This window comes from Vigna radiata, chromosome 7 (assembly GCF_000741045.1).
Source record: "Vigna radiata var. radiata cultivar VC1973A chromosome 7, Vradiata_ver6, whole genome shotgun sequence".
NCBI classification, from domain to species: Eukaryota; Viridiplantae; Streptophyta; class Magnoliopsida; order Fabales; family Fabaceae; genus Vigna; species Vigna radiata.
Genome location: NC_028357.1, coordinates 34,515,864 through 34,533,768, shown reverse-complemented (window position 1 = coordinate 34,533,768; position 17,905 = coordinate 34,515,864). Strand labels below are relative to the sequence as shown.

The following is a 17,905-nucleotide window of genomic DNA, read 5'->3' as shown; positions in this document are numbered from 1 at the left end:
AGACAATTAAATATCAAACAATATATCACAGTTAAATTTAACATGCATAGAGCATTAAAACAGAGTTAACCAGTGTACAAACGCAATTCAACATATTTTCTCATAAATTCAGGAATTAATCAAAACAACAAAATATTTATATAGTTAGCTCCCCTTACCTGGTTTTTCCTCAAACACAGCTAATTGGAGATGCCTAACAGAGCCAGACCGAACACGACAGCACCTATAACCACCATTTCAGCGGTAGAAATAGTTCTTAGAGTTAGAACCTAAGAGGAATTAGAAAAGGACAGTTCTAACTGCTTGAAATCAGTAGAACCTCAAATCCTAAGTGCCAAAATCAGTGGAGGAAATAGGAAAATTTCTTACCGGAATGAAACAGAGGTGAAAGAGGAAGCCATTCACGTTGCGAACGCAGGAGTACCTTCAATTTAAGGATTGCATGGTTCAGTGAGTAGGAATTCTAGAGAGAAGGCAGAGAACCTTTTAGGGAAAAAGGGTTTTTGTTTTTTTAGAGAGAGAAAGGAAAACTGTGTAATGAACTTGGATTTCTGAAAAGTCCCTTCTAAGACTAAGATACCCTTAGTCTATGGGCCTAACTGCCTTAACATAAGACCCAATAGCCTTATTTATTTCAGACCCTTACATTGTACCAAGTTTTAGGTTATGTTAAAAACGAAAACCAACTTTAAATACAAGGGTATTTTAATAATTTTAAAATTTAATTTAAAAAAAAATAAAAGGTAGATATTAAAAATCCTGATTGGTCCACGTGTAAGAGACAAGTTATTAGCTTTTATTATATATTTTTTAAAAGGTTGTTGTTTTTTAAATAAAAAACAAAATAAAAGGTAATTAATTTTTAACCGAGACGGATTTTATAAACCCGGGTTCTATACACTCAGGCGGGTTCTATAAACTCTAAACCCTAAACCATTATATTTTTTATAAAAAGTAGTTTTTTTTTTAAAATAAAAAAATAAAATAAAAGGTAGTTGTTTCTTAAAGTTAAAAATAAAATAAAAGCTAATAACTTCTCTCGTACACGTGGACCAATCAGGATTTTTAATAACTACCTTTTATTTTTTTATTTTAAATTAAATTTTAAAATTATTAAAATACCCTTGGATTTAAAGTTGGTTTTCTTTTTGAACAGAGGGACATATTTGTAACCTAAAACTTGGTACACTCTGCTAAAATGTACGAACTAAAAAACTCCCTTACGTAAATTAGCAAACTTATATATATATATATATAACATGTTTTGAGATCTCGAAACACGCTAAATTATTATACACCAATGATACTCAACGTCTTTATGGTGTTTGTCATGATTTTCTCAATGTTCTTGCTCCTCGACGTCGGGACTCTATGACTGATTATATGGGTAAAATTCATGCTCTTTTTCATGAGTTTAATGAATTATTGCCTCATACTTCTACTCCTGCCAAAGAAATAGAGCAACAAATTTGGAAGGTTGCTCCATGTAAATCTCTTCTTGTAAATCACCCTTGAAGAATGCCACCAGTGGATAAAAAGGTAATTGTTGGAGAGCCACCACAGTTATAAATAAACTAACAACAAACCATCTTTTCCATGAAAAAAACATATATGGACGGGTCAAACGCAATGGTGAAAAGAGAGGTCAGAAGAGACAACAACGGAAGAAATCATGGATAAACAGGAGAGAAAAGCTATAAAAAAATCTTCAATCAAGGCACCTGAAAAAGGAAAAAAAAAAGAGCAAAAAAAGGAAAAAGAACAACCTCGATGCTCTAAATAACTACCAAACATGCCACAATGTAGGACAAAAAAGGAAACAAATCCATAACTTTAAAAGGAACTCCGATGAAGGCATTGTTAATGGCATGGTAGTCACATGGCCAAGATGATCAAAACTGTGTGATCGTCAGTCGAAACTTAATCTCTGATAGTGGCAGCGATAGACAACGACGCCATCGGTAGCGGTAGATGGCCTTGCTGTCGGCAGCGGCGGATATAGTGGTAGAAGCACCATAAACTTTAACCTCAGAGAAACCTTAAACTCTAATACCATGTTGAATATAGTGAATATGATAACAGGCCCAACACAGTGTTGTAAACTATAAACTAGGTTAACTTTCGTGTTGGATTAGTATTTAAGTCAACATATATTATATCTAAATATTTAACAGACATTCACTCAATGAACAATCGCACCAATTGTAAAATTTCTATAATGTTTTATGATTAATAATAATGTAAATGAATTCTAAACTGTCTACCCATATGTTATTTATTCTTCATTTAAATTCTAAACTATTTTAAAATTTATTTGTAGAACTACAATAGCTTCTCAGTCTTCAATGTGATGATAACAGTGATCAAGATCTAGAGAGAAAGGAAGCCTTTCATTGTATTTGAAACTGATTAATAATTTTGATAAAATAGAAGTAAAAAGAGAGAATTAAAATTGGAAAGTAAGAAGTGGTTGAGTATTATAATATTATTACATGGAGTTAAGGATGAAGTGGTGTTGTTGAGTTGGATGACTATGACACCGATGTTAAACAAGACAACTTTCTTAATTATTCATGTGTCATTCAAATATGGAATTCCTATGGTAATGCATGAGTATTTAATTTAGGAGAAAAGCAACTTGGTTGAAGTGTGTTTTCTGAAAAGTCTAATGCAGTAGTTTATGAGCTGTGTCACGGAAACACAGCATATGAAAAATGAAAAAAGTGAGTTTTAGAAGTTTACCTATGGATCTGGAAAGTAGCATGAACTCCCAAAACACGACTTCCGTTCCAATTAATCACTCTTCCACCGGCACCTTCTATTCTCTCTCTTTCATCTCAACGATCAGCCTGATTTGTATATAATATTTATGTTCTTAAGTAAAACACGTTTATTATAGTTTATGCTAAATCTGTCAAGTTTTCCGTTAATTGATTGGATGACAGTGATTCTCTCGTATTAGACATTTAATACATCTTATGTTAGATTATTTATTTTAATAATATTATTGTGTATATGCATAGATAGATACATGTCGACTGATTTATCTCAAACTCATTTTTAAGTTGAAAGGAAACCTATTGATGTTAATTATAATTAATTAACTATACAGCTAAACTACGGTAGTAACCATATTTAATAAAATTAAGTTATAATTAGATTCACTTTATTCAGAGGTTTATGAGAAACCTATATATATATATATATATATATATATATATATATCAAAATTATGATTATTAGAATTTCCATGAAATCTTTATTAAAATATTAATTTTTAAACCAATTGAATATCTAACGTATTTAACTATGGAATTATTTTTAGCACATATCTAAACAATAAATGTTTTAAACATATAACATCGATTATACCTAAAATTAATATTTTGTTTCATCAGACTATATACAATATCAGTTTTAAACATAATCGATGTAGTTTTTTTCATCAAGAGAACATACTACATTGATTTCCTAAGAAAACCGATGTTGTATATCACGAATTTTTGTGTAAATTATTGCGATTTAATATTAGTTTATAATGTTAATTGGTGTATTTTACACTCTTGTTTCTTTCTCTGCTCTTAATCTTCTTCCGAAGTCTTTTCTTTTTCTCCAAATCATAATATAAGTTACATTAAATCTCAATATTTCTTATGATATCCTTCCATCCTCCTTCTGTGTAACCTTTCCCAAAAGGGATTGTGTTACATAAAAACATGATTATACCATAGGCAGAATAGTCCTCCTACTATGTTTTGTGATATGATTGATTTTTAGTGGACATCTTTATCTCTAAGTTTTAATATAATTTTATATCATCTTTGTCTTTTTTACTATTGAATACAAAATATGTATTTTCTTTGATTAAATCACTCGTATAATGAATTTCTTTCTCAGTGACCTTAGCCATATAACATTGTATAACATCATTCTCATGGTTTCTATTTCCTATTCCTCTCCCAAAAGTTTCTATTCGCCTTCTTACTCTTATTAATTCTTTGTTCTATTTTGATAAAAAAAAATTAACCATTGACTCTTTCTTTCTAATATCCTTCTTATCTCTATGAAAGAAAGATATATGTACAAGTTATACATAACTATATTAATATAATTAGCTTTAAAAAAAAAACTCAATTAATCTAACATAAACAAATCTATTTATAATCGATTGTTTGACAATAAAATTACAAAAATTGAATGAAACTTGTTTAGTTTTAATTGATTAAATAATAAATTCAATCCAAACCAATAACTCATTCAATGAATACTATTAAAAAATGTTAAGTGAATATATGGACTTTACTAGCTACCTTGCAAACTAAATTTGTCTCTTCCACGTTTCACGTTATCTTAAGAAAACCAAAACATTTATGGATTTTATAGGAGAAAAACTATACAAGTTTTCAATCTCCTTTTGATTTTAAAATATAAAAATATTCTGACACACTTAAATTTTTTATATTTATTTGATGCAATTCTTACTTACTCTTTTTTTATTTCTTGAAAAATTATAAAAAAAATTATTTTTTAAACTATTTTACCTGTCAGAGTAAAAATATATCATAATTATTATTATTCTTTAAAATATGAGAGATGAAATGATCATCAGAACACCTGTCAATTAATATAGAAAAGGCAGATAAGAGCTGTGGCACACGTAAGAAGAAAATTAATGATAAATGAAAGGATTTAGTATTGGAAGAGACATAAAAAAATTATTTGATACCAATCTCTTCTAGAAAGATGTTTTTCATTTTCTGACAACATTCTTCTCTCTTCTGCTTAATTCTGAAATTTCGTTTTCTCAAATACAATGATGAAAACTCCACCAAGACGTAGCACCAATTTTGGGTTTATTGTAATCTTGTTACTGATTGACGTTTTAGTTGGTTGATGCATAACAACACATACATTTATTTCATAACCTTTCAACAATATAGAAATACATTTTTTTTTTTTGTTTCAATTGAAAGTATTACTTTTTACTTTAGAATTGTATATTTGGTGTCTGTCCATTTTTCAAATACTCAGAGCTATAAGCAATAAGTAATATGATAATTGAAAATTGGGCAATTATATTACTTTTCACTATAAAAATTAAGGAATTTACTTTAAAAAGGTAAAAATGAGTTACTTTAAGAATCATCGTATTATTTTACTATTGAAAAAAGAAAAGCTAGGAAAATAATAACTGAGATGTAGTAAAATATCAGATTTTCTTTTTCCAATCCTTGCATCAGGACCACAATAGCATCGCTCTTGTGAAAAAAATATATATAAAAATATGGTCAAAACTTGAGTCATTTTTTAATCTATTGGAATTTGTGAAATCGGCTTAGTTTCCAAAGATAAGAATGCACACAATAGGCTATAATAAATTATATTGGACATATCTATTTGACTTTCCGGTATTATAAATTATTATGAAAATATCATATTATAAATGGGTTTTAGACTTAACGCAGCTTCACAAAATCAACTTGTAAAGTAAGGTCTGTATTTCACTTATATATTATAAATTGGTCTTATTTATAGTCGATGTGAAACATCCAATAATTACTTTATGTAATTGTTCACCATATTTATCCTCATTCAATAAGCTTCACACCTTTCTAATCTCTATCTTCTAATGTCAAACAAAACTATTTTTTTCTCCTTCTCAAATAGTATTAATGATGGATCATTAGTGCGGTCCCTATTAAAGAGTTTACGTTCTTAAGTAAAACACGTTTATTAGTATATGTTAAATCAGGTTAAGCTTTTTGTTAACAGCATATTCTCTCATGTTAAGTTAGCTTTTGTTTAATTTTATATTATATATGCTGGTGTTTATGAATTTAGCCTATGAAAAACTTATGTTAATATTTCTATCAATAAATTTGATGACAAAACAAAATTTATTAAATTTTATATTCATATTTTATCTTTAATTATATTTTAAAATTAAAGAAAGGAAAAAAATTATCCAAACATTAGAAAGTAATTGAAGACATTTCATCACCATAACACAATACAAATTATCCAAATACACTGCAGTTTATAAATTAACCTTAATTTTGTTTTAGTTATTATATATTTAAATTGCACAATTAGTTATTATATTATTTTTTTTTGTTTTATTTCTTGAATTACTTTTTAGTTCAAATCAGAAAGATTTAATATTTTAAATAAAGAAGCAAATAATTTAGGACATGATGTTATTTGAAAATTACGAACAATAAAAACTATAAAAAAAATATAGACAAGTCGTTTAAATAGAAGAAAATAGAAAAAAAAAGATGTTTTAAAATATAGATAGAAAGATTGAAAAAACAATTAGAATTTAACTGGTTTAAAAAAATCTAAATAGTATATTTTTATTTTGAAACAAAATTTTCATTTATATATTTTAAAACTTATGTAGTTATATTATTTTATATCATTTTACATGTTTTAATTAGTTTATTAACTAATTTATTAAACACTTATAATATAACAAGACTTTGAAACTTATAAGTAAAGAGTTCAACACCTATCAACTAACCTATCAATCACTCCATAATATATATATACTTTGAAAATTCTTTTCTTTCTAACATACTTCCTTAAATAAATACAGCTATAAAAAGAGTGTAACAAAATATGATTCTCCAATAAATTAATTTATTTATTTTAGCTAAATCAAATAAATACAGTTAAGTCTCTAATAAAATAATTTATCTATTTATTTAAGGTAAATAACATATTGTATTAAATACATACTTTTTAGGTTCTATCCCAAAAGAAAACAATAGTTTATAATTTATAGAATTATTTTTACTACACTATTATTTATTTTTGTTATCTTTGTTTGTTGCATAAATAGCCATGGGAGGGAGAGAGTAACAGAAATATAAATTTTCTTATACGATGAAAACTAAAATCTTAGAGGATGGTTTCGTTGAAGGCCATGACCCATGTAAGGTTTCTTACCGAAATCGAAAGGAGCAAGATTTCCCTGCATCAGCANCATATTTCCTCCGAACAGATCATTCATGTGACTCTGTCCATTCCTCAATCTCTTCAAGGCCTTGCGCCATCGAACCCTGAATTTAGACAGAAACTTGCTTCTTTTTCTAAGAAATATTCTCAGTGCTGCAACACGAAGCCTTGGCCTTCTTCTACCTGCTAGAGCCCGAAACTTAAGCCACGCCCTTGCTTTTTTCACTTCTTTCCTTACTATCTCTTCTTCCAATTCTTCATTTTTCAGTCTTCTGTAAGATTGTTTGCCTACTGAAGCCATTGCGGAGCTACCCTGCTTCAGAATGCCTTTATTGGTTTTTAGTAATCAAGGGAATAGATATGTTTCTTGGATGATTTTGGCAACTAAAAGCAACTGCATGTGCAAATTAGTTGGCTGCAATTAATGGGACTAATGGTGCTGGAATTTATTGGTAAAACTCATTTAATGGAATCATTGCACCCTTCTCACATACTATTGCATATACAATCTTAATCAAATTATCAGCCAGAAGACCGATTTACTTTTTCAAAAGGTGCAATTTTTGTTTTTCAAAGCCATGATTTGGCCTTCTTCTCATCCACTTCCCTTAAATGTACATTATTACATTACTTGACTTGACCATTTTTCCTTTTCTTTATAATTGAGTATTAAAGAAAGGTCTACTTAACACTGTTTGCAGCTTTAGGCATCACCTTTTCACTTTCCCACACCAACAATAAGAGCATTCTTGTTTTTCAAAGATCATGTACTACCTACACAACACTTCTACCAACCAAACAAGAACGATGAAAATCAAAAATCAACCTTTACTAACCATAGATATCTCTACGAGACAGAAGCTGATGTTTACATTACACCGATGTGATCAAGAGAGACACGTCTAAATGTTAACTTCTTCATTTTCTTCCATCTCCACTTTTCAACAAACTTACCTTAACGACAGATTTATGTTTATTAACTTCTTAAATTATAACATGAACAAGACACCAATTTCAAAGCTGAACATTGAAGAAAAAGAAGAAAAGCGCTACTCGTGAAAGGGGGTGGCTCTGAGCCAAAGATGATCTCTCTTGTGCATGGTTATGCCAATTGCTTCTTCCATATTCAAGTCCTGTATTCCAAGTCCAACAGGCAGTTCCCAGTCAAAACGAAGCAGAAGATTTGCAAGTACTAACTCAACAAGAGGCATGGCAAAGTTCACTCCAGGGCAACTCCTTCGGCCTACCCCAAATGGCAACATCTCAAAGTGTTGCCCTTTATAATCTACTGAGCTGTTCAAGAACCTCTCTGGTAAGAACTCATTTGGATTCTCCCAACAAGTTGGATCCGTTGCTATTGATTTTGCATTGACAAGCACCCTCGTTTTGGCAGGGATTTGAAACCCTTTGATCATGCAGGCCTCTGTTGTCTCTCTCGGCACAAGCAATGGCACAGGTGGATGGAGTCTCAGTGCCTCCTTCACAACTAACTTGAGGTACAAGAGCTTTTGGAGGTCAATCTCTTCTACCATGTCCTTTCCCTTCACAATTTCTCTTACTTCTTCTTGTGCCTTTTTCATCGCTTTCGGATTCCTAATCAACTCGGTCATTATCCATATCATTGTTGCTGCACCAGTATCAGTTCCTGCTACAAATATGTCCTACATATATTTTCAACACAAAAATTATTATTTGTATCAGATTAGTGTGTAATGAGCACTACTTCAGGTCTACTAACCAATTAAAAGAGCCATGCCTTCTATCAAACATTGTATCAACATAACTTTTTTTCTTTTTTTCTCCTAATTCTAATTAAATTAAAGTCAACTTAACTTGTGGCTGAAATTCTTTTAAAGAAAAGGTGTCCACGTGACGTAATTAAGAAAAGATGATCCAGAAAAGAGTGGTATTCAAATCCTTCCACACACTTCCTTTGAAAGAGAAAGGAACACAGAAATCAACGCTTTGTATTTTTCTTTTCTTTTAGATTAAACAAATATCTCATGATATTTAGAGTAATGTAAATATTTTACATTCAATACTACGTTTTTAATTTTTCTTAAAAAATATAAAAATTTATTTCTTATAAATATAAAATTGTGTCAAAATATACCATTATTCATATTTATACGAAAATATATTTTATTTTTGCATTACTTCATAAAAATTCATTTGATTTCTATTTTTCATTTCTTTGTTTAATCATCCCATTTGTTCCACGTGCTTTCTGGTACCCACCAACCAGATTTCAATTAAAAATCCCAGAAATGATACGCCAAGATCATCCATTTATTTCACACAGAGCAATGGTACCATATATAACAAAGTAAAGTGATAAAAATATATATAAGTAGATAATCAATTTTAGTCCAAGAGTTTTAAGCTTAAGAATTAAATTTTAAAAATTTATTAATGATATAATTTCAAATAAAATTATAGAATATAAGATTAAAAAGTTGCTTTTGTTTTCTAAAAATTCAAATTACATTGAAGTATAAGTGAAATTATAAAAGTACAAGTCTTTTATAAGTTTCATACATTGAAACAAAACTAGTAAGAAAGTCTTAAAAAAAATTATAAGGTGATCCTCAAAAAAATTAAAATAAGACATCTTACCTTCAGATATAAAAAGTTATCAAGTTTTACTCTTATATAAAATATATAGAAAGAGAATAAGACTGAGTTATAAAATACATAGAGAGAGAGAGAGATGCAATGAGAATAATCTAAGAAACGATAATTTGATATCCTTAAAATAATACCAATTTTAAAACTCGTATTAATCTAATTATGTGTGTGTGTAAATAAGTAATCTAATTAAAAAATAATAAAAATATTAATATAATAGTTATTAACTTGGTGGTTTTCAAAGTGTTGTATATATTATATAATAATAATAATAATTTAAAAAAATATATTTAAAACCAACTAATCATAAACTATTTTATAAAAAAAAATATTAAAAAAACATTTTTCAATTAATAAACACACCACTAATACTCCCTTAATTTGTTGGTCACTGATGGCAATGGGTTGATTGGGATCCTTCTGAACTTGAAGCAGCATATCCACCACATCTTCATGCTCTGCTCCTGCCGTCTCACGAGACTTATCAACGTGCTCCTTGATCACTTCGTCGTAAAACCGGTCCATGTCTCTGAAATTCTTCTCTAGCCTGCTTTCAAGGACACTGAATTTGTTCAGCCACCCCAAATGTGGAAAGAAGTCATCCACGAAGAACCCTCCCAACATTTCCTGCGTTTCTTTAAGCATTCTGTAAACCTTATTTGAATCACCCGTACCCTTTTCCCTTTTGCCAAGAGCAACCCGACAAACAACATTGTTGGTCACCGAGAGAGTAAGTTCACTCAGGTCGACAGGACCAGAGGACAGAGAAACAGCCTGAAGCATACGTTTCACCTCGTCAAATCTCACAGCTTCAAACGATCGAACCCTCTTCGGACTCAGTAACTCTGAGATCATGATTTTCCTCATTTCCCTCCAGTACTCACCGTACGGTGCAAAACTCACGGCTGAACCGTATCCTAAGCGGTTTGCGGCGTGTAATAGAGGCCTCCCAGAGAAAACTGAGTCATAGTTTTTGAAGATCTCTTTCACCATGTCAGCAGAAGAGACTACCAAGGTTGGTATGGAACCTAGCTGTAAGAACATGAGAGGTCCATGCTTACGTGAAAGGTGTTGAAGGGATCGATGGGGCAACGTTCCAAGCTGGTGGAGGTTGCCAATGAAGGGTAGTTTCTTTGGCCCCGGAGGTAGCCTTCTCTTTTCTGCAGAGGGCTTTCTCAACTCTGTGAGCAATGAGAAGGTGAAAAGGAGCGTGAGGAACCCAAACACTACCAATGAGATCATGGCTTTTGGTATTGCTGCCTTGCCAGAAACGCTTGATTATATAGACATATAAAGAATAAATTGATAAATTTATAAACTATATGATGTAAACTTTCCCGTACATACACGTAAAAAAAAAATAGTATTATAATTTTTAAAGTTTTACATTTATTTGACGAATAAAATATTATTAAAATGTAAAGTTTTATATTTTTTAAAAAATAAAAATAAAAAGTAAGAAAAAATAATGTGAAATAAATCTAAAATAGTTAAGTGTATAAAAAATTATTTATCTAATTTTTACATTCAGACAAATCATAATAATAAAATGGTTATAAAAAAATAAAAGAAATAATTTTTAATAAATATAAAAAACTTGTATGTAAAATATTTTTTATAATAAAATAATAAAATGTATTTATCACTGATTTATTTGTTAATACGGCTACCATGTAAATTTGAGATGTCGTATCACAAAAGTACGACTCATGTAATTTAAAATCATAATATATATTATTATATTATTAAAAATAGTGTCAAAATGAATGTTCGTTTGAGATCCGTGTCAAACTAACTTCTTGCTTAAAAAATTGTGCACCAGTCCAATTTTTAACATCATAACTGGATTATATTAATGTAAAAAGATATAAGTTTTCTTGTACGTGGAATTCAGAGATGTTTAGAAAAATAACATGTGAATGTATTCTTGAATAGTTTTATAGATCAAGTGGGAATGAGAATGGGGTAGCTTAAAAGTCATCTCTCAATAAAAAGAAAGGTTTAATTACCTTTTTAGTCCCTAAATTGGGAGCTGAATTTTTGTTTTATACCCATTTTTAAAAATGAAGACATTAAATCCCTATGTTATAAAAATTATATGAATAAGGTCATCTCCGATAAGTTAACAGCGACGGCGTTAATTATATGCTGATCTAGCATACTTTTTATCTTCTCTCCTCTGTTGTACAACTTTTTGTCTGTCATGTTCAATTTTTTTGTTTTTTCTCTCTCTTCCATTAATGCAATTAAATGTAGTTATTACTAAAATTGGCATAAAGTTCTTGTGTGAATTTTTCTCTCTCTTCCATTAACACAAGCACGCCATTCACTGGAAAGTATGAAATTTTTTGTAAATTGAAGCTCCAACATCAATCAACACCTGAAAGGGAGAATTGAATAAAAACAAGTTGTTTTCTCTCTTTATCTTTAGGTTTAGGGTAAGTACAAGGTTTGTTTTAACCTGCAAACTCGTGTACCAAGAAAGTAAATAACACTGCTGAAAAAAATAAATAAAACAAAACACGAAACAGAAGAATTATATATATATATATATATATATATATATATATATATATATATATATATATATATATATTACAAGACACACGCTGGAATAGAAAATTAAATAACCGCCATTACTCATCGTTATCTCTTTATATATATGTTGCAAAGTGCCAACTATTCTTGAACTTGTCATAGTTACTCGTTTTTTTCTTTTTTTCAATTAGCCACATACTACTACGGCTGAAGTAGCAGTGCTGAATTGAAAGTGGTCACTCTTGTCGTTGATTACTCTTTTTTTTCTTTTTTTCAGAATCAATGTCTTGAAAATGTTTTGAGTTCATAATCAATCTGAAAGTCTCTCGATAACATTATTTTGAAAATTATAACGTTTTTGAAAGGTTACTTCTTTTCAGAATGATGGGTAAAAGAAGCAATTATGGTGTAAAAGCAATTCCTTGAGCTTCCAAAGTTAACATATTTTTCATTTCATCAACTGATGTAAACTACTCAGTTGTGAACTGAAGCCTCGTTTACACTTCCTGCAATAATTTGATACATTGCTCACTTCACCAAAGAAAATAGACGTTGCTTCTCTTCTTTCATGCTTATACAGTGTTATGTGGTGTAGCACTGAAACCATGACACTGACTTCCAACCTCACAAAAGGAACCCTCCACCGCCACCTTCACCTCCACCGTGCACATCCTTTGCATTTCTATACGGTTGCTTTCTCCACCCTTCCAAAAGGTTTATGGTGTTTCATATAAAACGCATAGGAGCACTGATTCAGAGGAGGTCCATTCTCGTCGGATTGGAGTCTATACTCGTGCATGATCCAATCAGACTTTTGTCCATTTTCTCATTCCAATAAGTTTTGTCTTGTCATAAACTGCTTTGTCTCTTCCTGCAGCCTTTCAAAACCCCGCCATGGTAGCTTTGTTAGTTCTTGCCCCTGTTGGATACTTTTTATCTTTATGGCTGAAGAAATACCACTCGTTCTGCTCTTCATACCCGCTCCTGCATCTATCTACAACATCATTCACTTTAGAAAAAAAAATTTTAAAAAAAACTAACACAGATCTATGCTGCTAATATTTGATGAAATGAGTTAATACGTTAGATAAAATATTAAACATTCAAAACCCTAATAGTTTATTTGAAATGAGTTAAGGAGGAAAAAGTAATTAAATGAAAAGGGAGAGGAAAAATCAATGATGGAAGAGAGAGAAAAAAGTGGCATTAATGCTGAAAGAAATACAAAAGAGAGAGAAGAAAGTGTGAGGAAAAAAGCAGAGGAGAAAGAAGAAAAGTGCAATCATTTAACGTCATTTTCACCTATTTAACGGAAGAGACCCAATTTTTACAAAATTCGTAATATGGGAACTAAATAACTTCAGTTTTAAAAGTGGGTACAAAACAGAAATTCAGCTTCCAACTTGGGGACTAAAAAGGTATTTAAACCTAAAAAGAAGTGTGGGCTGATTTGTTTGAGTCCATTTTCTATGATTCGTTTGAGTCCATTTTGTACTATAAGAATAGTATTGGACATTAGAGCCGTCAAAATAGGTCATGACTTGTGGACTAATTCGGTCTGTCACGATTTTTGGGTCGGGTTGGGTTTGAAAAATACAATCCATCTATATCCGGGTCAGATTTCAACCCGGTTCACGCAGGTTGAATCCGTAGTGAGTCAGATTGGCCCACCAACCCACCTACCAAATTTTATTTTTTTAATTTATTATTTTATTTATGAAACCCTAGAAAATAAAATACTCTCTTCACTCAATATGTATACAAAAAAAAAGTAATATTTGCTCTCATAAATCACTCTTACGGTACTTGCTCTCTGAAATTCTTTCAAGGAGTAGGTAAAACACTCTTCGTTTTTTCTTTTCTTTTTTTTCTAAAAAAAAAAAACCTATAATGACAAAAATAGGAGTTTGCGAATTTGTTTTTTGTTCTGGGGGATTTGAAGACATGGAATGATTTTTTTCATGTTCTGACATGCTTGTATCAGATTTTGTTCATTTTATTTAAACCATTTGAGTATATATTATTTGAACAAGCTCTTTTTGATATCTTTGAATTTAAGAAATTATATTATAGATTAAACTATTAATTTTTTTGTTGATGTTGTTGAATAAGGACCAAAAAATGATGAATATAAGAAACTTATTTGTATGTTTCTTGTGTTTATTTTTGGATGACATTTGAATTATATTGTACTTTTTATTATTATTTTAAATTGTCTTTAACATAATTTTTTGGAAGTAAAATTTAGTTAAAATTAAATTACAGAAAAAGTTTATATTTTTTATTTTAAAAAATATAATTAAATGAACTAATGAACCAATCCGTTTACTCACAAATTCATGATGAAGTCGAATCGGATCGAACCGAGTCGGACCGAATTACTGACTTGAATACACTCTTGCATTCATTGAATATATAATATAAAGATAAAATATTATAAAAATGTAAAATTTAATACAGGATACAAAAATAAAATATTATAAAAGTTTAGTATCTGTTCAAGAAAGAGAGTAAAAAGTGAAAAAAGTAACGGCAAATAAATGAATTCGCAATCAATGTGAGTTATGACGACACAGAGTTAACTTATATGTATAACTGAATTCTTTTTCATCCTATTTTAATCTTTTAAGTTTCATTGTTGGAATTCTTAAAATGTCTATATTTAGTATTAATTAATTATTATAGATTTTTTTATTTAAATAATATTTGTTAACGAAATATTTAACATGTTTTTTTTAGTACGATCAACAAAATTAGTCCACAAAATTCTTATATTTGACAAGTCAAATTCATTTTTAGGTTAAATAATGTTTTTATGATTATATTTAACTACTTTTTCAAAAATTAGACTGTATCTCACCACATATATTTATTAGTTTGAAACCATGTTTGAAAAATTCAGATATTTTTATTTTATTTAGAAAGAATGAGTTTATTGAAAAAATAAAAGGGAAAATGTTAATGAAGTATATAGGTATTTTCGAATAATTCTTGAAAATATTGATGAAATATGTTTAACTTAATGTTTGGTTTTTTAACAATTTTTTTCTCCATAATAACATTAACTAAGGCACAAATAAGTTGTATTCTTCAAAAGTAAAAGTGTTCTGATTTTTTATTATTTATGTATTTTCTTTTGTTTTTAATTCCTCAATTAAAATCCATTGTTTTTTCTATCCTAATATATCATGAGATATTTGGTGTGTTGAAAAAAAAGTCAAGTAATTATTTTAAATGGTGTTTGCTAGAGTTTTAATACATTTTCAAGGGATTTTAAATTTTAGAAAATAAATAAAGATAGCGTACAAGGATCATTTTCCTTATATATATATATATATATATATATATATATATATATCATTAAACATGTTGTTTATTATTTATAATATTTTAGATATAATTATAACATTTTGTATGAATCTCCTTAACTTTAACTATTTATTTTAATTATGTTTTGAGAATCCATTTTAATGTATAATATTTTTATTAAAATAAAATATTACATGTTGAATAGTTAAGGACAAGTAGTCTATTTAGGGGTAATCTTATAATAAGATGCAACCATACTAACATGACAAGTATAAAAAACTATAACTAAAAAATTATGATATAATATAACATAAAACAATTTAATAGTTTTTCAAATGTTTTAATATTTTAGATAATCTTTATCTCGGTTACTTTTTCTTAAATAGGTCTCTCAATCTTACACTATTAAATAGGTATTAATTTGTGATTTTTTTTGAATTTTTTAAATATTTTTAATATTTTTAAATTAAAATTTTTGTCACGTGTCAAGCTGACATTTTAGCATGTGACAATGACGATGTAATGTGCCACTAGCAGTGTCTTCTGCATTTTTATTAAAAGATTAAAATAAATATAACTCTTTGTTCGAAAAAATTTTGTTCTAAAAGGTTTCGAGAAAGTTGACGTACAAATAATTTTAGAAGATTTAACTAAATGAAATAATGGTATGTACATTTTTTAAATTTTTATCTTTAAATCTATTTCTGTTAAGTGAATTTTCAGTGATGATGTATTCTAAGTCTTAATATTTAACTCCAGAAACTTTTTATTAATTGTTGAGAAAACAGTGAGACTATTTTTGTATAGATCACCTTCACAAAAATATTTATTATTGAAATATTAATTTTTATAGATTGCTCATTCAATTTCATTTGTAGTTTAATTTTGTAAAAAATTTTAAATGAGTTGCTTTATTTTTATTTGTCTCAATTTAGTTTTTGTTTTGAAAACTTTAATGAAACTAAGTTATTTTCATTAGCATTACATAAATAAAATTTGTCATATGTTAGTTTGTAATTTTTTTATTTTTTTTATAAAAAATAACAATTTGTATTAATAAATTGTAAAGATTAATATAAAAATTAAATTTTGTTTGAATTTAGAAAAGAACAAAAATGTTTAATTTAAAAATATAGGACTAAATTGAGAAAAAAATAAAAATACATAGACCAAATTGAGACAAAAGATTAATATAGTCAAATTAAGATATATACAATAACAAGTGGCCTGACAGTGACATGTGGCATTGTTGGTGACATGTGGCACTACCATTGCCACGTCACACTATAATTACCACGTGCACAATGTCAGCTTGACATGTGGTAGTTTTTTTTTTATTTTAAAAAAAAATTAAAAAAATCATAAAAATCATGAACTGGCATGTGACACCTTTTTAACGATGTTAGTATGGAATTAACAGAAAGGACCTAATTGCTTAAATTTTTCAAAAATAGGATCCAATTGAGACAAAAGAAAAGTGAGGGACCTAATTAAAAAAAGTTACCAAAAATAGAGACTATCTGAATGACTAAACCTTTTTCAAAATGATTACAAAGTCAATAACTTCTAAATTGATGTTTAGACAATTACATCATCATTTTCTTCCAGATATGTCTTCAACCTTGTATCCCAATCTGCTTATACAATTGAGGTGATAATTGTATGAGAAGGAACACAAAACAACAAAATCCACAAACAATGTGAGGGTAAGCTAATAGGTAAAGAGGAAAAATCATATTATTACAATCTATCCAATCATTCACACCAAGAATTCATAAAGACACACATGTCACAACATAGGCAAATTCAAGACTTGATCCTGGATACATGCATTGATATGATATTCACACGAGACATGCACTTATGGTAGCCCTGATTGTTCTACAAAGGCATTGTCAGTGGATTTCATCCTACCACTCACAAGGTTATTTCCTTTTATATCTTAGGCCAAGGAAAAGTTCTTAGACTATGACCTCTTGTTATTCTTCACCACATAACTCATTTTACTATATATGAGTGTGGCGAGTTATTAGAGCGTTAAGATATCTCTCTACTTGAATCTATACATTAATACATACACTAAAGAAATTACATATTTATAGGATTCTCTCCCTAGTAATACCCTACAACTCATCCATTCATATCATTCTTAAGTGTAATAACATCAATATTGTTGTGAACAACGTAATAACAAAACCTCAAAACCAGAGAATGTGAAAAAAAAAAATGCAAAACCAAATAACTTATTTTACTCTATGTCGAGTTATTGGAGCGTCAAGATGTCTTTTTACTTGAGTTCATACATTAATACATACACTAAAGAAATTACACATGCATATAATTCCCTCTCTAATAATACCTTACAACTCATCCATTCATATAATTCTTAAATGAAATAACATCAATACTACTATGAGCAACATAATAACATAACCTCAACAACAAATAATGTGAAAAAAATGCAAAAAAA

The 17,905-nt window shown here is 28.8% G+C and overlaps 2 protein-coding genes across 2 annotated transcripts in view; both read right to left on the bottom strand.

The window, feature by feature from the left end:
• LOC106767730 overlaps positions 1 to 7,661 on the bottom strand; it is a 9,995-nt gene extending 2,334 nt beyond the window's left edge. The window contains exon 1 of the mRNA XM_014652675.2: positions 6,952 to 7,661. Coding sequence (XP_014508161.1) covers positions 6,952 to 7,261 — 310 coding nt within the window. The 5' untranslated portion in view covers positions 7,262 to 7,661. The remainder of the gene's footprint in view (positions 1 to 6,951) is intronic.
• Positions 7,662 to 7,768: 107 nt separating this feature from the next.
• LOC106765406 (cytochrome P450 71A9) lies at positions 7,769 to 10,873 on the bottom strand. The gene is made up of 2 exons (XM_014650015.2): positions 9,952 to 10,873; positions 7,769 to 8,621 (listed from the first exon to the last, which is right to left on the bottom strand). The coding sequence occupies exons 1-2, from the start codon at positions 10,828 to 10,830 to the stop codon at positions 8,010 to 8,012; spliced, it is 1,491 nt and encodes a 496-aa protein (XP_014505501.1). The 5' UTR covers positions 10,831 to 10,873; the 3' UTR covers positions 7,769 to 8,009.
• Between the last annotated feature and the right edge of the window lie 7,032 nt (positions 10,874 to 17,905).